General features: G+C 49.2%; 1 protein-coding gene across 7 annotated transcripts in view; it reads right to left on the bottom strand.

The window, feature by feature from the left end:
• Positions 1–22,000, bottom strand: part of HYDIN (HYDIN axonemal central pair apparatus protein) — a 399,941-nt gene that overhangs the window by 254,640 nt on the left and 123,301 nt on the right. For all 7 annotated transcript variants that reach the window (XM_044987150.1, XM_044987153.1, XM_044987154.1 and 4 more), the window contains 2 exons: positions 16,205–16,428; positions 3,911–3,978 (listed from right to left, as the gene is read on the bottom strand). In XM_044987150.1, the coding sequence (XP_044843085.1) occupies positions 3,911–3,978; positions 16,205–16,428 (292 nt within the window). The remainder of the gene's footprint in view (positions 1–3,910; positions 3,979–16,204; positions 16,429–22,000) is intronic.

The following is a 22,000-nucleotide window of genomic DNA, read 5'->3' as shown; positions in this document are numbered from 1 at the left end:
CGCTTCCGCTGCCACTCTGCTCTCCTGCTCTGGCCGCAGACGGTGCAATAGGTCGGAAAAGCTGGTCTTCCAACCACCGCTTCCGCTGCCACTCTGCTCTCCTGCTCTCCAGGTGGTCTCGCAGATCCTCTATATGACTGTTGTCATCCGCCGCTTCTGCTGCAACTCTGCTCTCCCGCTCTTGTCCCGCCATACCACAGCAAGCATGCAGCCTGCTCAGCTCAGCAAATGGACACCACCGCTGTTGTGTCCTGGCAGCAGATGGTCTTCCAACCACCGCTTCCACTGCCACTCTGCTCTCCTGCAGACGCCATACCACGGCAAGCATAGAGCCCGCTCAGATCACCACGGCACTTATGAGCATTGTAAACATCTTGTGCATTATCCTGCAGTATGTGCAAAACCAGAACCTGCAAAAGCAGGCGAGGAGGCAACGGCAGCGCAGTGACGAAAATGATGAGTACATGGACACAGACTTCTCTCAAAGTACGGGCCCCGGCAATGTGGACATCATGGTGTTAATGGGGCAGGTTCATGCTGTGGAATGCTGATTCTGGGCCTGGGAAACAAGCCCAGACTGGTGGGACCTCATAGTGTTGCAGGTCTGGGACGATTCCCAGTGGCTGCGAAACTTTTGAATGCTTAAGGGCACTTTCATGAAACGTTGTGACTTGCTTTTCCCTGTCCTGAAGCGCAAGAATACCAAGATGAGAGCAGCCCTCACAGTTCACAGTCCTCTCCTCTCCTCTCCTCTCGCGCGTCCGTCCTATCCTTGCGTTCATTTTCTGCTTTCCTGGACTCTGACATTGTCTTCCTCCATGCATTTTGCTGGGCTCTTTCAGTGTGGGAGAACTGCATGAGCTCAGAGAACATTTCATCGTGAGTGCATTTTTTTCACCTTCTTATCTGCGCTAGCCTCTGGGATGGAGATGATACAGGGAGCATTGAAGCATTTGCAGCTGCAGGAGGAAAAAAAGGGAGAGTAGTATTTAAAAAGACACATTTTAGAGAACAATGGGTAAACTCTTTCACGGTGAACCACGCTGTTAACATTACATAGCACATGTGCTTTCGGTACAAGGTCGCATTTTGCCTCTTATATTGAGGGCCTGCCGGTTTGGTGTGAGAGATCACACATGCAGGGCCAGACAACAGAATTCGGCTTGCAGGCAGCCATGGTAAGCCACAGTCTTTTGGCTTCTTCAACTTTCATAACATGTGGGAATGGTTTCAAACAGCAGTGCCCTCCTTTCCCATACCAGGCACCCCTTTGGTTGGCCATTTAAAAGGAGGGGCTGTACTGGCCGCAAATGCATCCCGATTCTTCAGGGCAAATGAATCATTAAACACGCTTGCTTTTAAGCCATGCATTATATTTACAAAGGTACACTCACCAGAGGTGCCTTCTCTGGCTTCATGGTCCATGAGCCCGCCTTGGGAGGGTTAGGAAGGTATTGGCTCCAGGGTGATAAACAGTTCCTGGCTGTTGGGGAGAATGGTTTCTCCGCTTGCATGCTGTGCACTATCCTCATCCTCCTCCACCTCCTCATCTTCCTTGTCCCCCAAATCCTCATCCCTGTTGCATGAGACTCCCCCCTTGCAGGTGTCCATGGACGGGGTGGGGTAGTGGTAGGGTCTACCACCCCCTCTAGAACTGCATACAGCTCATCATAGAAGCAGCATGTCTGGGGCTCTGACCGGAGCGACCGTTTGCCTCTTTGGCTTTTTGGTAGGCTTGCCTGAGCTCCTTAATTTTCACACGGCACTGCTGCGGGTCCCTGTTGTAGCCTCTGTCCATCATGCCCTTGGAGATTTTTTCAAATATTTTGGCATTTCTTCTTTTGGAATGGAGTTCTGATAGTACAGATTCGTCTCCCCAAACAGCGATCAGATCTAGTACCTCCTGTTCGGTCCATGCTGGAGCTCTTTTGCCATTCTGGGACTGCATGGTCACCTGTGCTGATGAGCTCGCCATGCTGGCTAAATAGGAAATTAAATTCAAAAGTTTCCAGGGCTTTTGCTGTGTACCTGGCTAGTGCATCTGAGTTGAAAGTGCTGTCCAGAGCGGTCACAATGGAGCATCTGCGATAGCTCCCAGAGGCCAATACCGTCGAATTGCATCCATACTACCCCAAATTTAACCCAGCGATGTCGATTTCAGTGCTAATCCCCTCATTGGGGAGGAGTACAGAAATCGATTTTAAGAGCCCTTTAAGTTGACAAAAATGGCTTTGTCGTGTGGATGGGTGCAGGGTTAAATCGATCTAATGCTGCTAAATTCAACCTAAACTCATAGTGTAGACCAGGGCTATGAAAAGAAACCACTTGGAGATGCAGATGTCATTTACCCAATTCCTACAGTGATGAATTCCTGTCTCAGACCAGCACTATGGAAATCTTCTGTGGAAGTTATTTAGCAAGGAGGTTGGAGATCAGTTTGGAGGACACATGTACAGTATCTAGAATCCCAAAACTGGCTGAAGTCGCCAGACAATGGCTATAGTTAATAGTATATTTTAAAAGGAGCAAAGATAAGAAAGTCTCTCTCTTACTGTTCACAGAGCCTCATTAATGGAATCAGATTAAAGGAAATGAAATTCACATTACCTAATTGTTTTTGCACCTATTCCTTTTTTTTTCAATATGAGCTGTCTGGAGTAATTTTATTTTTTTATTCAAAAGGAAACAAGGGTAAAAGACAGTATGGTGACGCATGGAAAGGAAGAAAGTGCTCAGAAACGGTAATTAGTTTTCTTAAAGAATCCATGGACAGCATGAAAACACAGATGCACTACGCAAGAATGATAATGTGCCTTCAATCAATCCACAATTGATTTCACATTTAAACTTTAGATCATCTCTGTGAAAAGACTTTTGTAAGGCTGAGATGGAGAGTCAGAATCTGCATTTCAATGGAGATGTTCTGAATGCATGGACACAAGAGTATGTCAGCAATGCCGTGCTTTCAATGGAGGAGAAACCAGAATCTAGGACATCAGTGCCTACCACAGAGCTATTGAGTGGGCATATTAGCTGGCAAGCAATAGCGAGATGTCCACACAGGATGAATTAACTTCTCACACTAAAGGACAGTGGAATAAGTAATTTCTTTGCCTTGGATTTCAAATAATTGCCCAGGACAGGTACAGATTAGTGATATGACTAACTCTCCTCTCTCTGAGATGTACAGAGAACAATTAACTCTGCTTTCCCAACCCTTTCTCCTTCTTAGACCAGACCATTTCTAGCCATGTTACTGTCAAGGTCTGCGTTAAAAAAACAACAACACTGGTGGATACTGTATAATATTGACACTAGCTACACTGGTTGCTTCCTCCTATTTGACATCTCGACATGAGAAATGAAATACAAAGAGCTCATATCACTACTTACCATCAAACTCTGACTTTGGACATTCTATGGCGCATAATATAATGTGATGTAACCTGAGAACTCCTAGTTTTCTCTCACCATTCAAAAACTTTAAGAGGTGTTAAACTCCTGCTCCTTTCAGATGGTGCTGAATGTTTCCCATCATTCCTGACAAAGTCCAATACATTCTAGTTTCTTTTCAAGAACTTTGTCTCATTAATGTGCATGTGTTTGTGACTAAGAGCTGCACACTTGCAGGGTGGGAAATTTGGGTCCTTCCAGATGCAATTATCGGGATTGTCTCCCAGGTACCTTGATCCATCAGCAAAGAGCTCTCCATGCTTGTTTTGCAATGTGGAATACTTCTATTATGTATTAATCTTACAAATCAGCTGACTCTACAAAACAAAGATTGTTTCAGTACCCCAAAGCCTTACACAAAGGATCTCATGCAGTGGATGCTCTTGCATGAAAATGTTTCATTTTAATATTGCAGTAGAGCTCACCTACAACTGGCAACTAAGAACGATATACTCACCAAAGGAGACATCGCCAAAATTTAGGGATGGTACGTTGAAATGAAACGTCGGTCCGATGACACAGCCCCTGGGAGGAAAAAGACACAGATGGAGGAAGTGGTTAGCAAGAAAGAGTCCATAGCTTTTAGCTGCTGCTACAGTTAGCAGTGCAACTAGGGGAATGTTGGTCTTAAATTCACCAGTGTCAAATCAATACACCTCCCACTTGTGCGTAGCAAGGCATCAGTGTGGAAGCTAGGCAGCCTAGGTGAAGTGATGAATAAATGGAAACTGAGGAAGGCTGACTCTATTTAGTCCTATTTATCAATCTGACTTGTCAAGTCAAACTCTTTCTGTGAGAGAGGGAAGTTGGGATCAAGTGAAATGATTTGGAAAGTCAGGTTTCCTTCCCACCCTTGGCAAGGACCTGGAGTATAACAGTTTCACTTGTATATGCCCTTTTCGCAATGTACTGCAAGTGCCAGACACTCTAAAACTCAATCCAGTGATGCTACTATAGCCAGGGTTCCAGACCAGGGTTCACTGGCTTGATGTTCTTCAAAATACCAGCAATGTTTCTGAGCTGTAATAGGTGTTCTTCCGATGGACAAGGTTTGTCTTTCACTTGATGAATATTGGCCCAAGCAACCAATGAACTTGCAGGATTCTGAGGAATGGATCCAGGGAGTTCAAGACACCTGTCAGCATCCCAAATCCAAGTGAGATAGCACTAAAGAACATGGTTGCTGTACTGGAGTTGTGGCTAATGGAGAAATATGTCAATTGGCCACATACACACTGGTTGACAATTAAAACAATGACCAGTGCATATCTGAATTAAGCTGCCAGCAATCTGAACTGCTCTGATGCCAGCTCACTTTCTTACTTCTCCCCTCCCTCTCACTCATCCCCTTCTTTCATCCCTCATCCCCACAGCCAGGACATTTGCAGACTCCACTGAAACTAGTGACTGGAGCTGCACAATGCTAAATAGGTATTTCATGTGTGCTACCTTCCTGGTGCAAAGAACTGAGATCTCTGTCTTTCTGGACTGAATAAAGGGACCACAGTCCTTGCACTGTGCCTTCAAAGTTTGTTCTCAGGATTGTGACTGCAGCCATGATGTGTTTGCTGCCATTGTAAGAGGGTGATAGGGTGGTTTCCAGTGTCCCGTTGGAGGGAATTTATTTTAATTGTGTGTGCAGTGCACTTTATTCCCCTTTTTTTCGACACCAGTGTCCCCTCTGATACCAGCTTCACCCTTCTATTGAGCTGGAGCAGATGTCCAGGAACTTGCAGGTTGGCTTCCCAGTAGAGGAGAAATTAGTGACTTGGGGATTGGGTACATTCTGATTGCAATTTGTTCAGTCCTGGAACACAAGCAGTCAATCCCCTATTTCAGGAATCTCGGCCCAGAAACAATGTTCACAGGAAGCAGTTCTGCCTTAAAAATGGACTCTAATCAGAGACCATGGCAGACAGCAAACTCTCCTACTGCTTGCACAGCTCCCTTTGCAAGGAGCATTGCCTCTACACAGAATCTTGCATAACAAAAACAGAAACCACTGCTATGCTCCCAATGTCGAACATTTGCTCACGGGCCAAGAAAAAGAACTGGGAAGACTGTATATAACAGCATTACTTGGTGACACCTGCCATAACAACACAGAGGAAAGCTACCTCTAAAATGCCTCTGGTTGTGGATTCTACCAAGAAGTTACCAAGGACCAAGCTTGCCATGCAAGGGGGGGAAATTACTTTTCTTTGGGCTCAGCCATTTGCATCTCTGCTTGAATGAGTTAAACCCTGCTTGTCTACCCAGAAGTTCTGGGCACGGTGCCATCTCAGAGCTCTGTGCCAACAGCTGATAACAGGGCAGCTCACACATAACAAGAGAAAGGACAGCAGGTTTTGAAACAGTGATCTCTTAAAGAATCACAGAGCAAGAGCAGTTGATGCTTGGTAATGCACACTGGAAAACATAGTCCTCTATTATACATATAAAATGATTGGGTCTAAATTGGCTGTTACCACTCAAGAAATAGATCTTGGAGTCACTGTGGATAGTTCTCTGAAAACATCTACTCAATGTGTATCAGCAGTCAAAAAAGCAAACAGAATGTTGGGAATCATTAGGAAAGGGATAGATAAGAAGACAGAAAATATCATATTGCCTCCCTATAAATCCATGGGATGCCCACACCTTGATGTGGTCGCTTCATCTCAAAAAAAGATATTAGAATTGGGAAAAGTACAGAAAAGGGCAACAAAAATGGTTAGAGGTACGGAATGGCTTCCATATGAAGAGAGATTAATAAGACTGGGACTTCTCAGGTGGAAAAGAGACGACTAAGGGGGGGGATATGCTAGAGGTCTATAAAATCATGACTGGTGTGAAGAAAGTAAATAAGGAAGTGTTATTTATTCCTTCTCATAACACAAGAGCTAGGGGTCACCAAATGAAATTAATAGACAGCAGGTTTAAAACAAACAAAAGGAAGTATTTGTTTTCCGTGGAACTCTTTGCCAGAGGATATTGTGAAAGCCAAGACTATAACAAGGTTAAAAAAAGAATGGGATAAGTTCATGGAGGACAGGTCCATCAATGGCTATTAGCCAGGATGGGCAGGGGTGGTGTCCCTAGCCTCTATTTGCCAGTAGCTGGGAATGGGTGACAAGGGATGGATCACTGGATGATTCCCTGTTCTGTTCATTCCCTCTGGGGCACATGGCACTGGCCACTGTCGGAAGACAGGATATTGGGCTAGATGGACCTTTGGTCTGTCCCAGTGTGGTCGATCTTATGTTCTCACCAGAGGAGAGGAGAAGAGAGGAGAAGGCCAAAGACCCAGCCATTAACTTGGGCAGCCTGGTGCTCTCTGATTTCATTTGGCGGGTGCAGGGGCTCACCAATACTTTGGGCTCAGTGTGAGTGCAGAGCATCAGAGTGGGGTGACCAGATCATTGCAAAGTCAGTCAGCTGTTCCCCGGCTCCAGCTTTTCTGCCATCCCAAGCGACAAAAAAAAAAAAAAAAAAAAGCGCGGCGGCACTTCGGCGGCAGCTCAACTGCACCGCTTCTTCTGCAGCAGTTCGGCTGTGGGTCCTCCCTCTCTTCCTCTTCGGCGGCAGTTCGGCTGTGGGTCCTCCCTCTCTTCCTCTTCTGCAGCAGTTCGGCTGTGGGTCCTCCCTCTCTTCCTCTTCGGCGGCAGTTCGGCTGTGGGTCCTCCCTCTCTTCCTCTTCGGCGGCAGTTCGGCTGTGGGTCCTCCCTCTCTTCCTCTTCTGCAGCAGTTTGGCTGTGGGTCCTCCCTCTCTTCCTCTTCTGCAGCAGTTTGGCTGTGGGTCCTCCCTCTCTTCCTCTTCGGCGGCAGTTCGGCTGTGGGTCCTCCCTCTCTTCCTCTTCTGCAGCAGTTTGGCTGTGGGTCCTCCCTCTCTTCCTCTTCTGCAGCAGTTCGGCTGTGGGTCCTCCCTCTCTTCCTCTTCTGCAGCAGTTCGGCTGTGGGTCCTCCCTCTCTTCCTCTTCTGCAGCAGTTTGGCTGTGGGTCCTCCCTCTCTTCCTTTTCGGCAGCAGTTCGGCTGTGGGTCCTCCCTCTCTTCCTCTTCGGCGGCAGTTCGGCTGTGGGTCCTCCCTCTCTTCCTCTTCGGCGGCAGTTCGGCTGTGGGTCCTCCCTCTCTTCCTCTTTGGCGGCAGTTCGGCTGTGGGTCCTCCCTCTCTTCCTTTTCGGCGGCAGTTCGGCTGTGGGTCCTCCCTCTCTTCCTCTTCGGCGGCAGTTCGGCTGTGGGTCCTCCCTCTCTTCCTCTTCGGCGGCAGTTCGGCTGTGGGTCCTCCCTCTCTTCCTCTTCTGCAGCAGTTCGGCTGTGGGTCCTCCCTCTCTTCCTCTTCGGCGGCAGTTCGGCTGTGGGTCCTCCCTCTCTTCCTCTTCGGCGGCAGTTCGGCTGTGGGTCCTCCCTCTCTTCCTCTTCGGCGGCAGTTTGGCTGTGGGTCCTCCCTCTCTTCCTCTTCTGCAGCAGTTTGGCTGTGGGTCCTCCCTCTCTTCCTCTTCGGCGGCAGTTCGGCTGTGGGTCCTCCCTCTCTTCCTCTTCTGCAGCAGTTTGGCTGTGGGTCCTCCCTCTCTTCCTCTTCTGCAGCAGTTCGGCTGTGGGTCCTCCCTCTCTTCCTCTTCTGCAGCAGTTCGGCTGTGGGTCCTCCCTCTCTTCCTCTTCTGCAGCAGTTCGGCTGTGGGTCCTCCCTCTCTTCCTCTTCTGCAGCAGTTTGGCTGTGGGTCCTCCCTCTCTTCCTTTTCGGCAGCAGTTCGGCTGTGGGTCCTCCCTCTCTTCCTCTTCGGCGGCAGTTCGGCTGTGGGTCCTCCCTCTCTTCCTCTTCGGCGGCAGTTCGGCTGTGGGTCCTCCCTCTCTTCCTCTTTGGCGGCAGTTCGGCTGTGGGTCCTCCCTCTCTTCCTTTTCGGCGGCAGTTCGGCTGTGGGTCCTCCCTCTCTTCCTCTTCGGCGGCAGTTCGGCTGTGGGTCCTCCCTCTCTTCCTCTTCGGCGGCAGTTCGGCTGTGGGTCCTCCCTCTCTTCCTCTTCGGCGGCAGATCGGCTGTGGGTCCTCCCTCTCTTCCTCTTCGGCGGCAGTTCGGCTGTGGGTCCTCCCTCTCTTCCTCTTCGGCAGCAGTTCGGCTGTGGGTCCTCCCTCTCTTCCTCTTCGGCAGCAGATCGGCTGTGGGTCCTCCCTCTCTTCCTCTTCGGCGGCAATTCGGCGGCAGCTCAAAGAGGAAGAGAGGGAATGAGGGACCCGCTGCCAAATTCCCACCGAAGACCCGGACGTGCCGCCCCTTTGAATTGGCCACCCCAAGCACCTGCTTCCTACGCTGGTGCCTGGAGCCGGCCCTGAGCTCTGCTAATGTAACTGCTTCAGCCATCTCACCTTTGGCTCATCTCTCAAGGCTACATAATCTCTCCATACATGGCCTATTGCGACCCATTTATCATCTGTTTGCTGTATGCTGAACTTGCTCCATGTTAACTACATCTCTTCTCAAATAAGATGGTTCAGACAGGGCACCAGATGTGCTCTAATAAGTGTTTATAGGGTGAAAGCACAATAACCTTGGATGGCATAATATGCCCCTCTGATAAAAGCCAACAACTCATGAGCCTTCTTTCCTGTTGTTGCACGCTGGACCAAGAATGTAAATGTTTATCAATAAACATAGTGGAGAACCTCTTCCTCTTCCATATTAGCTAATTTAATGTCATTTAAAGTGTGCTTAGCATTACTTGACTCTTAGATATAGCGGGTCTGACAATACGCTGCATCTCCCCAAACCCACAGCCGAGGGGAAAGGGGGAGCTTGCCCAGGGCTGCCAATAAGCTGCCCCCAGCCCAGAATCTCCAGAGTGCCCAGCTTGCAGCTGCTGTGCCTCCTGCCTCAATGACCCTTCACCAAGGTTTGCAGGGAGGGGCGGTATAGGATGTCCGGTGCTGATCCTATGTTGATCCTGAAGGGATTCACCCCCAGCTTCCTGTAGCTCATGTAAGGACCCTATACACAACCAGAGCGGCCAACAGGGGCTGGAGAGGGTAGCAGAATCGGCCCTTAAATTTCATTCTCCACCACTGAGCTCATCCATTCAGACTGTGAAGATTATTCTTCTCTGAAACTGCACCTCTCCCCCTATATTAGTGCAATCTGCAAAATTAATGATCTTATAAATCAATGTTTCCTTGGCTGAGGTTTATGGATTACCCCAGCCCTTGCTACGCTAAGAACAGGAAATACCACAATCATTTCCAATACTAGAGCACGGTAGATGTTGCTGTGCTTTTGTATGAATCATTAATAACATATTAACAGACTTCTGGTCCCAGGAACAGCCCATGCTAGAGCCCACTCTGCAGCACTGGCAGCTGCCAGAACCTTACTCACAGTTGCCAACTTTCCTTGGTGCCCCGGCAGGAGGCACAGCAGCTGCAAGCTGGGCACTCTGGAGATTCTGGGCTGGGGGCAGCTTATTGGCAGCCCTGGGGAAGCTCCCCCTTTCCCCTCAGCTGTGGGTTTGGGGAGATGCCAACTTTCCTTGGTGCCGGTTGGTACTTGCCTGCCCCCGGCCCTGCCCCGGCCCTACCCCAACTCCGCCCCCTGCCTGTCCCTATTGGACCCCTCCTCAAATCTCTGCTCCGGCCCTGCCTCTTCCCCGAGCGCGCCACGTTCCTCCTACTCCCCCTCCCTCCCACCGCTTGCTGCGTGAAACAGCTATTTCATGGCGCAAGCGCTGGGAGAGAGGAGGGAGAAGCAGGACTCGGCGGCGTGCTCAGGTGAGGAGGCGGAAGCAGAGCGGAGGTGGAGCGGGGAGCTGCCGGTGGGTGCAGAGCACCCACCAATTTTTCTCTATGAGTGCTCCAGAGTTCCTCCACCTCCTAACCCCCCGCAGAACTACAGCTGGGGCCTTGTGCACTTCCAAGGGTACAGGCCTTACAACTATTAGAAATCTAAGAGTTTATGAGCTACCCCAGTTCTCTCTGACCAGACTATTTCCTGAACAATCCTCCCTGAAGCAGTTCTCCAGAATGAGCAATTATACTAAAAGCACTAGTACCCTTTTTGCAGCTCTCTGCATGAGGCCAGGTAATTGTCTCAGAAGGGAGTTATCACATTGAAGAAGTTTATGCAAACAGATTATTCTGATGCGTCCCCAATTTATAACTAAAGTTCTTGTTATTAATCCCTAAATGCATGACCTTGCACTTTTCACTATTAAATTTCATCCTATTACTATTACTCCAGTTTACAAGGTCATCCAGATCTTCCTGTAGGATATCCCGGTCCTTCTCTGTGTTAGCAATACCTCCCAGCTTCGTGTCATCCGCAAACTTTATTAACACATTCCCGCTTTTTGTGCCAAGGTCAGTAATAAAAAGATTAAATAAGATTGGTCCCAAAACTGATCCCTGAGGAACTCCACTAGTAACCTCCTTCCAGCCTGACAGTTCACCTTTCAGTATGACCCATTGTAGTCTCCCCTTTAACCAGTTCCTTATCCACCTTTCTATTTTCATATTGATCCCCATCTTTTCCAATTTAACTAATAATTCCCCATGTGGAACCATATCAAATGCCTTACTGAAATCGAGGTAAATTAGATCCACTGTGTTTCCTTTGTCTAAAAAATCTGTTACCTTCTCAAAGGAGGAGATCAGGTTGGTTTGGCACAATCTACCTTTTGTAAAACCATGTTGTATTTTGTCCCAATTACCATTGACTTCAATGTCCTTAACTACTTTTTCCTTCAAAATTTTTTCCAAGATCTTGCATACTACAGATATCAAACTAACAGGCCTATAGTTACTCGGATCACTTTTTTTCCCTTTCTTAAAAATAGGAACTATGTTAGCATGGGTTCTAGTCTTGGCTCTGACACTGGTTCCTTATGATGTGACCATGGACAAATCTCTGCTCTTCTCAGCCCTGGTCTACACTACGAGTTTAGGTCGAATTTATCAGCATTAGATCAATTTAACCCTGCACCCAGCCACATGACGAAGCCATTATTTTTTACTTAAAGGGCTCTTAAAATAGATTACAGTACTCCACCCCCGACAAGGTGGAATTTGAGGTAGTGTGGTCACAATTTGACGGTATTGGCCTCCGGGAGCTGTCCCAGAGTGCTCCATTGTGACCGCTCTGGACAGCGCTCTCAACTCCGATGCACTGGCCAGGTAGACAGGAAAAGGCTCGCAAACTTTTGAATCTCATTTCCTGTTTGGCCAGTGTGGTGATCTGCAGGTGAGTGCAGATCTCATCAGCAGAGGTGACCATGATGGAGTCCGAGAATCGCAAAAGAGCTCCAGCATGGACCGAATGGGAGGTATGGGATCTGCTCGCTGTATGGGGAGACGAATCTGTGCTATCAGAACTCCGTTCCAAAAGACGAAATGCCCAAACATTTGAAAAAAATCTCAAAGGGCATGAAGGACAGAGGCTATAACAGGGACCCACAGCAGTGCTGTGTGAAACTTAAGGAGCTGAGGCGAGCCTATCAAAAAACCAGAGGCAAACGTCCGCTCCAGGTCAGAGCCCCAGACATGCCACTTCTATGATGAGCTGCATGCCATTCTAGGGGGTGCCCCTACAACTACCCCACCCCTATGCTTTGACTCTATCAATGGAGTAGCACGCAACAGGGATACGGGTTTTGGAGACAAGGAAGATGAGAAGGAGGGGTTTGAAGATAGCTCACAGCAAGGAAGCGGAGAAACCGTTTTCCCCGACAGCCAGGAACTGTTTCTCACCCTGGACCTGGAGTCAGTACCTTCCAAACCCACCCAAGGCTGCCTCCCGGACCCGCCAGGCAGAGAAGGGACCTCTGGTGAGTGTACCTTTGTAAATATTATAGATGGTTTAAAAGCAAGCGTGTTTAATGATTAATCTGCCCTGGCATTCACGGCCAGTACATCTACTGGAAAAGTCTGTTAAGGTGTCTGGGGATGGAGCAGAAATCCTCCAGGGACATCTCCATAAAGCTCTCCTGGATGTACTCCCAAAGCCTTTGCAAAAGGTTTCTGGGGAGGGCAGCCTTATTCCGTCCTCCATGGTAGGACACTTTACCACACCAGGCCAGTACCACGTAGTCTGGAATCATTGCATTAAAAAGCATGGCAGCGTATGGTCCCGGTGTTTGCTGGCATTCAAGCAACATCCTTTCTTTATCTGTCTGTGTTATCCTCAAGAGAGTGATATCATTCCTGGTCACCTGGTTGAAATAGGGTGATTTTATTAAGGGGACATTCAGAGGTGCCCGTTCCTGCTGGGCTGTTTGCCTGTGGCTGAACAGAAATTTTCCCCGCTGTTAGCCACGCGGTGAGGGGAGGGGTGAAGCGATCATCCCAGAGAATTGTGGGGGGGGGTTAGTTGGGTTTGTGTTGCACGTTAACCCGAAAACCGCAGCCCCTCCTTCTTTTAAATGGCCAACCCAATGGCTGCTTGGTATGGGAAAGGAGGGTGCTGCTGTTTGAAACCATTCCCATGTGTTATGAAGGTTAAAGAAGCCAAAAGACTGTGGCTTACCATGTCTGCCTGCAACCCAAATTCTGTTGCCTGGTGCTGCGTGAAAGATCTCTCACACCAAACCGGCATACCCTCAATAAGAGGCAAAATGCGACCTTGTACCGAAAGCATGTGTGCTATGTAATGTTAACAGCAAGGTTTACCATGAAAGATTCTACCCATTGTTCTCTAAAATGTGTCTTTTTAACTACCCCTCTCCCTTTTTTTTTCCACCACCAGCTGCAAATGTTTCAACGCTCACACTATTTTCTCCTTCCCAGAGGCTAGCGAAGATTAGAAGGTGGAAAAAAACGCACTCGTGATGAAATGTTCTCTGAGCTCATGCAGTCCTCCCACACTGAAAGAGCCCAGCAGAATGCGTGGAGGCAGACATTGTCAGAGTCCAGGAAAGCACAATATGAACACGAGGACAGGTGGTGGGCTGAAGATGATAGGTGGTGTCAGCTTGGTGACAGAAGGCAAGAGGCAATGCTGAGGCTACTGGAGGAACAAACTGTTATGCTCTGGTGTATGGCTGAGGTTCAGGAAAGGCAGCTTGAGCACAGACCGCCGCTACAGCCCCTGTGTAACCAACTGCCCTCCTCCCTAAGTTCCAAAGCCTCCTCACCCAGATGCCCAAGAACGCGGGGGGGGGGACCCTCCAGGCACCCAACCACTCCACCCCAGAGGACTGCCCAAGCAACAGAAAGCTGGCATTCAATAAGTTTTAAAGTGCAGTGTGGCCTTGTCCTTCCCTCCTCCCCCACCCCTCCTGGGCTACCTTGGTAGTTATCCCCCTATTTGTGTGATGAATTAATAAAGAATGCATGAATGTGAAGCAACAATGACTTTATTGCCTCTGCAAGCGGTGATTGAAGGGGGGAGGGGAGAGTGGTTATCTTACAGGGAAGTAAAGTGAACCGGGGGTGGGGGGGTGTCATCAAGGAGAAACAAACAGAACTTTCACACCGTAGCCTGGCCAGTCATGAAACTGGTTTTCAAAGCTTCTCTGATGTACACCATGCCTTTCTGTACTCTTCTAACCGCCCTGGTGTCTGGTTGCGTGTAGCCAGGCGATTTGCCTCAACCTCCCACCCTGCCATAAATGTTTCCCCCTTACTCTCACAGATATTGTGGAGCACACAGCAAGCAGTAATAACGATGGAAATACTGGTTTTGCTGAGGTCTAAATGAGTCAGTAAACTGCGCCAGCGCGCTTTTAAACGTCCAAATGCACATTCTACCACCATTCTGCACTTGCTCAGCCTATAGTTGAATAGCATCTGACTACTGTCCAGGCTGCCTGTGTATGGCTTCATGAGCCATGGCATTAAGGGGTAGGCTGGGTCCCCAAGGATAACTATAGACATTTCAACATCCCTAACGGTTATTTTCTGGTCTGGGAAGAAAGTTCCTTGCTGCAGCTTTTGAAACAGATCAGAGTTCCTGAAGATGCGAGTGTCATGTACCTTTCCTGGCCATCCCACGTTGATGTTGGTGAAACATCCCTTGTGATCCACCAGCACTTGCAGCAGCATTGAAAAGTACCCCTTTTGGTTTATGTACTCGCTGGCTTGGTGCTCCGGTGCCAAGATAGGGATATGGGTTCCGTCTATCGCCCCACCACAGTTAGGGAATCCCATTGCAGCAAAGCCATCCACTATGACCTGCACATTTCCCAGAGTCACTACCCTTGATAACAGCAGCTGAGTGATTGCATTGGCTACTTGGATCACAGCAGCCCCCACTGTAGATTTGCCCACTCCAAATTGATGCCCAACTGACCGGTAGCTGTCTGGCATTGCAAGCTTCCAGAGGGCTATTGCCCCTCACTTCTCAACTGTGAGGGCTGCTCTCATCTTGGTATTCTTGCACTTCAGGGCAGGAGAAAGCAAGTCACAAAGTTCCATGAAAATGCCTTACGCATGTGAAAGTTTCGCAGCCACTGGGAATCGTCCCAGACCTGCAACACTATGCAGTCCCACCAGTCTGGGCTTGTTTCCCAGGCCCAGAATCAGCGTTCCACGGCATGAACCTGCCCCATTAACACCATGCTGTCCACATTGCCGGGGCCCGTACTTTGAGAGAAGTCTGTGTCCATGTACTCATCACTTTTGTCACCGCGCTGCTGTCACCTACTCGCCTGCTTTTGCAGGTTCTGGTTCTGCATATATTGCAGGATAATGCGCGTGGTGTTTACAGTGCTCATAATTGCGGCGGTGATCTGAGCGGGCTCCATGCTTGCCGTGCTATGGCGTCTACGCTGAAAAAAGGTGCAAAACGATTGTCTGCTGTTGCTCTGATGGAGGGAGGTGCAACTGACGACATGGCTTACAGGGTTGGCTTACAGGGTTGTCATACAGAATGGCCCCCTCAAGGATTGAACTCAAACCACTGAGCTAGCCCACCCCCTACTATTCATGGAGGGGGGAGCAAATGAATACAAAACAAATCTGGTCTCTTTATTGTTTTGATCCACTCCATCTCTCTCACACATCTGGGCTAGCCATCGTCGTCTCCTGGCTGCTCGCCAGAAGACGATGCAGTATGACTGCTGGCCATCGTCGTCGCCCATTTATGTCCAACCTTACCAAGGCCAGCCAGGAGCACACGAGGTCGGCTAAAAGAGCACCTAGGAGATGATGACGATGGCAACCAATCGTAATACACCATCTGCTGCCAAAAGGCAATGAGCTGCTGCTGTGTAGCAATGCAGTCCCACGTCTGCCAGCACCCAGGAGACATACGGTGACAGTGAGCTGAGCGGGCTCCATGCTTGCTGTGGTATGTCGTCTGCACGGGTAACCCAGGAAAAAAGGCGAGAAACGATTTATTACTGTTGCTTTCACGGGGGGGGGGGGGAGAGGAGGGCTGATGACATTTACCCAGAACCACCAGCGACAATGTTCTTGCCCCATCAGGCACTGGGATCTCAACCCAGAATTCCAATGGGCAGCGGAGACTGTAGGAACTGTGGGATAGCTACCCACAGTGCAATGCTCCGGAAGTCGACGCTAGCCTCAGAACTGTTGATACACTCCGCCGAGTTAATGGTCTTAATGGTCTTAAGTGGGGACACACACAATCGACTGTATAAAATCGATTTTAAAAAAAATCAACTTCTATAAATTCGACCTAATTTTGTAGTGTAGACATACCCTCAGTATCTCCAGCTGTAAAATGAGGATTAATACTCTACCTCACAGGGGTGCTGAGGATCAAAACTGTCCTAAGATGAAAGATGTTACAGAAATGCCAATTATTAATGAATACTTATTATAGCCCTGCTTACCTAATAGTCAAGTTCACAGGCTCGGGGGCTCCGTTCACACTGAATTTAAACTCCTCCGTGAACTCCCCCAGGATGGTGGAACTGAAGGAAATCTGGATGGCTTGAAGTCCACCTGGCAGAATGATGCCCTCTTTGGGATCAAGGGTAAAACAGGCGCCCAGGGCAGTAGCTGGAGGAATCAAGCTAAAGAGGGCATCAATGGCTCCTTTGTTACACAGGATTGCCTGCAGCAGTAAAAGGGAAGGAATGGAAACATACAAGGAACCTTTACTTCTCACAGATTGAACTGATTTGTTTTCTAATTAAATGATTAACATCTGAAAAGGGAGAAGTGACAAGACGTTGCCTGTCGGAAGCCAAGGGAAATACAATGGGCTAAATTCTGCACTCAATTATATCTGCAATAATTCCAAATAAATCAAGAGAGTTGCTCTGAATATACACCAGTGCAACTGAGAGCAGAATATCCTCCACTGTACCTGGATGTGAAGTACAAGATAGACACCGAACACATATCTGGGCATTCAGAAAAATCCCCAAGAGCAGCAAAGAACAGTCACATTGTTTCTGACGAAACATCATACAATCATATTGCTCCCGGGGGCCAATCCTGCAACATGCTGAATGCATTCCACTCCTCCTGGAGCCAGTAAGCTGAGGGCACTTGGCACCTTGCAGACTTGGGTGCACTGGGTTATGACACTGCTAATGCCCACTGTTCTTGTTTAGAACTGGGAGCATAAACCAGACTGCAAATAGAAAACATATGACCTTGTCATGATTAGACAGACAGACACATTTGTCAGACATCCTTTCCTGGAAACTGGTCTTGTATTTATAAAATGGTTGCTTATCCCTCCTTTGAAAAGCACTTTGGGGTCCTCGGGTGAAAGCTTCTATAGTATAAAAATGCAAAATATTATGAGTTCATTTTTATTAACCTACTTAGCTTATTTTGCTGGACACTTTTCTTTTTATGTGAGGAGGGCATCTGCTGTTTATTGTATAAAGCCAAGTAGTACTCAGAAACCTGGGTATTGCTAATTTCAGAAGTATCCAAAAGTACACTGCTACCCCGCTATAACGCGGTCGTGGGGAGCCAAAAATCCCTACCGCATTATAAGTGAAACGCCGTTATATTGGGGTAGTGGTGGCAGGGCTGCAGCGGTGATTTAAAGAACCCAGGGCTCCGGCCGTGGGGAGCCCCAGGTCCTTTAAATCACTGGCGGAGCCCTGCTGCCACAGCCCCGGGGTAGAAGCGGCAGGGCTCCAGTGGTGATTTAAAGGGCCTGGGACTCCCGGCAGCAGCCCATAGCCCTTTAAATAGCCGGCGGGCCCCGCTGCTGCAGCCCCAAGGTAGAAGCGGCAGGGTTCCACTAGTGATTTAAAGAGCTCCGGTGGCAGCGGCAGGACTCTGGCGGTGATTTAAAGAGCTCCGGGCTTCGGCTGCTGCGGGGAGCCTGGGCCCTTTAAATCCCCGGGTGAGTCCCACTGCCGCAGCACCAGGGTAGCAGCGGCAGGACTCTGGCGGTGATTTAAAGAGCTCCGGGCTCCGGCCACTGCGGGAGGTAGCAGCGGCAGGACTCTGGCGGTGATTTAAAGAGCTCCGGGCTCCGGCCACTGCGGGGAGCCTGGGCCCTTTAAATCCCCGGCTGAGTCCCACTGCCGCAGCACCAGGGTAGCAGCGGCAGGACTCCAGCGGTGATTTAAAGAGCTCTGGGCTCCGGCTGCTGCGGGGAGCCCGGGCCCTTTAAATCGCCAGCCCAGTCCCGCTGCCACAGTCCCGGGGTAGCGGCAGCAGGGCTCTGGCGGTGACTTAACGGGCCTGGGGCTCCCTGCAGCAGCCGGAGCCCCAGACCCTTTAAAGCGCCGCCGGAGCCCCGCTGCTACTGCGCTATATGTGAACCTGTGTTATATCGGGTCGCGTTATAGCGGGGTAGAGGTGTACTGGTTCAATACAGACCTTTTTTATTTTCCTCTATCTTGTTGGATCAGCTCTGTCTTAGCTAAACTATATAGGCCAGCGAACAAGGAGGGCAAATACCAGCATGACCTGTTCCAAACAATTTTAATCTCATAAATATTCACAAGCACAATCTAAGACTTTCGCAATTGTTTGTGACACACGGTAAGTTTGGGGCTGATTTTGTAAATTGCTGGGCACCCACAAATCCCATTGTCTTGAATAAGAGATGTAGGCCTCAGCTTCTCTCCAGATCATACACTTTATACTGGTCAAAAAGTCCCCACTACTGTCAACAAACACATTGTTTCACTGATACATTTTGCCTTAGGCAAAATTATAAATTTCTTCAGTACTGCAGGGTGACTTCCTGCCATTTCCACAGACACATTTCATCTGTTTTACAATCTCTCGCTCCCTTTTGTCCTTGTAGAATCTAGCAAAGAAACTGAGGGAGAAGCATGAAAATGTGACTTGTTTTTTTAAATTCTGGTACTGCTGCAAAGAATAGTTGCACACCCTCCTCTTCCTCACTGAGGAAAATACAAATAATGATATACACACTCATGTATTTTACTGCTTAGTTACATAAGGTCCTAATATCAGCTGCCCCTAAGTTAAAGTTTACTCACTGTGTAGCTGCCAAGAACACTGACTAAGGACAACATCTAGTTGTTTAAATTTGTCTCAAGTAAGGAAAATAATAAATTGATAGCGAGAGATGCAATAAGGCATCAGCATTAAAAATGCACAGAGTACAAAATATTTTTGTGAAGAAACACCTTAAGCATGTCCTTCCCTGCCACAGCAGGGCTTCAAAAATGTCCAACATGATGCATTGCCTCATTTAATACCTCTTTAGGTTGCTGTGTTTTTCATTTTTGCTCATATTTGATGCCATTGCTAATATTTGCTTCACTTGCAGAAACTCTTAACTCTTTCAGATTGATTCCTAAAGTCCTCGTTGCAAAAAGAGCAAAGGGTGGGAAGAGATTGATGTGCAGTGAACAGCATTCAGAGTCATTTGCAAGTGGTAATTTGCAGTCAATAGACAAGGTGGCATTTCCCTTAACCTCAGGAAGCGTTAGGATGTACTGAATTGAGGGTTGTTTGAATGGGCTTCCACAAAATTGAGTTCACATGCAGCAAGCTTGTTCCAGCTACTACTGTTGTTCTTCAAGATGTGTTGCTCATGTCCATTCCAATTAGGTGTGCGCGCGCCGCATGCACAATTGTCGGAAGATTTTTACCCTAGCAACACTTGGTGGGTCGACTGTGGAGCCCCCTAGAGTCGCGCTTTTACGGCACTAGATATATACCCCAGCCGACCCAGCACCCTCTCAGTTCCTTCTTGCCAGCTACTCCGACAGAGGGGAAGGAGGGCGGGTTTGGAATGGATATGAGCAACACATCTCGAAGAACAACAGTGACAAAGGTGAGTAACCATCTTTTCTTCTTCGAGTGCTTGCTCATATCCATTCCAGTTAGGTGACTCCCAAGCCTTACCTAGGCAGTGGGGTCGGAGTGAGACATCGCGAAGTGCAGAACCCCTGAACCAAATGCCGTGTCACCCCTTGACTGCTGGATGATAGCATAGTGGGAAGCAAAGGTATGTACCAATGACCAAGTTGCTGCCTTACAGATCTCCTATATGGGTACATGAGCCAGGAAGGCAGAGGACGAAGCTTGAGCCTGAGTGGAGTGGGCGGTAAGGTGCATAGTTGAGACACCAGCCAAGTCATAGCACACACGGATGCATGATGTGATCCAGGACGAGATGCACTGGGTGGAGACCAGGAGGCCCTTCATCCACTATGGCCTTGGCTACACTTGCCGCGCGGGTCGACGCGGTGAGTTCGACTTCTCGGAGTTCGAACTATCGCGTCTAATCTAGATGCGATAGTTCGAACTCCCCGCGTGCTCCAGTCGAGTCCGGAACTCCACCACTGCAAACGGCGGTGGTGGAGTCGACCTTGGAGCCGCAGACTTCGATCCCGCGGCGTCTGGACGGGTAAGTAGTTCGAACTAGGGTACTTCGAGTTCAGCTTCGTTATTTGCGTAGCTGAACTTGCGTACCCTAGTTTGACCCCTGCCCTTAGTGTAGACCAGGCCTATGAATAGCTGGGATGTCCTCCTAAAAGGTTTAGTTCGTTCGATGTAAAAGGTGAGGGCCCTGCGAATATCCAGGGAGTGCAGCTGTTGTTCTCATCGAGAAGCGTGTGGCTTTGGATAGAAGACCAGAAGGAATGTGTCTTGGTTGACATGGAAGGCAGACACCACCTTAGGAAGGCAGGGTGTGGTTGCAGCTGTACCTTGTCCTTATGGAACACCGTATACAGTGGGTCCGACGTGAGGGCTCTAAGCCCCGACACATATCTCGCCAAGGTGATAGCTACGAGGAAGGCTGTCTTCCAGGAAAGGTACAGGAGCGAGCAGGTGGCCATCGGCTCGAACCCATGAGTCTGGATAGGCACCCATGAGCCTGGATAGGACCAGGTTGAGGTCCCACATAGGGGTCGGATTCCGAATTTGCAGAGACAGACGTTCTAGGCCCTTGAGGAACCTGCTGACCATGGGATTGGAGACCGAGCACCCATTTTCGCCCGGGTGGAAGGCCGAAATCGCTGCTAGGTGTACTCTGATTGATGAAACTGACAGGCCCTGCTGTTTCAAGGACAAGAGACAGTCTAAGATGGTAGGTACTGGCGCCTCCAGGGGGACAGTATTGCTCAGAGCACACCAGCAGGAGAAACACTTCAACTTGGCCAAATACATGGACCTAGTAGAGGGCTTTCTGCTACCCAAAAGTACCTGCTGCACTGAGCAGGAGCAACGCAGCTCAGCTTGAGTTAGCTATGCAGCATCCACACTGAGGTGGAGGGATTGTAGGTCTAGATGACAGAGTCGTCCGTGTTCCTGAATGATCAGGTCTGGCCACAACGGAAGTGGGATTGGGGTGGTCACCGAGAGATCGAGGAGAGTGGTATACCAGTGCTGCCTGGGCCACACCGGGGCGATCAGAATTAAGCGGGCCCTATCTCTGCGCAACTTGAGAAGGACCCTGTGGACTAACGGGAATGGACGAAAAGCATAGAACAGGTGGTCCGACAGGGAACCTGGGGAGCATCCCTGGAGAGAGCAGAACACCTGGCACTTCCAATTCTCGCGAGAGGCGAAGAGGTCTATCTGGGGAAAACCCCTACTTCCGGAAAACAGAGTGGATGATATCCGGGAGACTTGACCACTTGTGAGCCTAGAAGGACCTGCTGAGGTGGTCCACCAAGGTTTTCTGGACTCCTGGGAGAAACGACGCCACTAGGTCGATCGAGTGAGCTATGCAGAACTCCCACAGGTGAAGGGCTTCCTGACAGAGGGGGGCGATCGCGCTCCCCCTTGTTTGTTGATATAAAACATGGCTGTTGTGTTGTCTGTAAAAACTGCAACACAATGGCCCTGAAGGTTCTTGCGTAACATTTGGCATGCCAGGCGCACCGCTCTCAGCTCCCATACGTTGATGTGTAGGGATCTCTCTTGTGTAGACCAAAGGCCCTGCGTGTGAAGGTCTGCAAGGTGGGCGCCCCAACCCAAAGATGATGTGTCCATGGTTAGGACCAGGGAGGGCTGCGGGGCATGGAATGGTACCCCTTTGCATATTGAGTTGGGGTTCAGCCACCAGACCAGGGAGGTTAAGACTTCTGGCGGTACCGTGACCACTGTGCCCATGTTGTCCCGGCCTGGGCAGTATACGGTTGAGAGCCAGGCCTGAAGTGGATGGAGGTGCAGTCTGGCATGTCTGGTCACGAAGGTGCAAGATGCCACGTGTCCCAGGAGAC

Source organism: Mauremys mutica, chromosome 14 (assembly GCF_020497125.1).
Source record: "Mauremys mutica isolate MM-2020 ecotype Southern chromosome 14, ASM2049712v1, whole genome shotgun sequence".
Taxonomy (NCBI): domain Eukaryota; kingdom Metazoa; phylum Chordata; order Testudines; family Geoemydidae; genus Mauremys; species Mauremys mutica.
The sequence above is the reverse complement of the archived record's forward strand: the minus strand, read 5'-3'. Positions and strand labels throughout refer to the sequence as shown.